General features: G+C 65.3%; 1 protein-coding gene across 1 annotated transcript in view; it reads right to left on the reverse strand.

The window, feature by feature from the left end:
• GPR124 (G protein-coupled receptor 124) overlaps positions 1-806 on the reverse strand; it is a 27,288-nt gene that overhangs the window by 1,331 nt on the left and 25,151 nt on the right. Inside the window, 2 exon segments of the mRNA XM_009884361.1 lie at positions 6-458; positions 730-800. Of these exon segments, the coding sequence (XP_009882663.1) occupies positions 6-458; positions 730-800 (524 nt within the window).

Genomic DNA, 806 nt, shown 5'->3' on the forward strand with positions numbered 1-806 from the left:
AGAACCAGGAGTTGAGGACGTCCCGGCGCCGGACGCAGTGGTGGACGAAGATGAAGAGCCCCAGCGCCACGGCGGTGATGCTGTAGAGGCAGCTGAAGACGATGTTCAGGTACCAGCGCTGGGACACGGCCATGGCGCCGAACGTCCACAAGGCGACGTACAAGGCATGGGTGGTCACCAGCGCCCAGAATTGCACCTGCAGAGAGTAGACACCGTCCGCCTCGGGGCAGGGAGGTCCTGAGTTCAGCGTGACCGAGATGGACCCGGAGTCCGTCAGGAGGTCACCGGCACCCCCCAACCGCGGCGGCGGCTCCAGTGGCTCAGGGACATCTTTCCGGCGCGACGGTCGGCACTGGAGGCTGAGCCCGGCGCAGAGGAAGTAAATCCAGGTGACAAGCAAGATGAAAGCCACGGGGACGTAGAAAGCCCCCAGGCTGGGCCGCCACACCAGCCAGCAGCTGCACGGGAGGAAAGGGGCTTCGATGAGCCGAGCTGGGTGCCAGCAGGGCAGGCAGCCACGCGCCGTGGTACCGTGATGCTCGGCATCCCTGCCCCAGTGGGATGGGACGGGCTTGGTGGCAGCCCAGCTGTTGTTTTCCCAAGATACGGACACATCTCACCATCCTTTCCCAAGCTCGCCCCGATTCCTGGCAGCGCCGGGTCCCCCTGCCGAGGCGGAGGGAGGCAGCCCGTTTGGGGAGGAGGGGACGATCGGGCAGCGACACTTACTAGGGGTTGTTGTCGTGGTAGTTGTGGATGTTGACCGCTGCCGTGATGCCGCAGATGATGAGGGGGAGCCCACCAGC

The sequence above is a fragment of the Charadrius vociferus genome, unplaced genomic scaffold (genome assembly GCF_000708025.1).
Source record: "Charadrius vociferus isolate BGI_N301 unplaced genomic scaffold, ASM70802v2 scaffold1044, whole genome shotgun sequence".
Taxonomy (NCBI): domain Eukaryota; kingdom Metazoa; phylum Chordata; class Aves; order Charadriiformes; family Charadriidae; genus Charadrius; species Charadrius vociferus.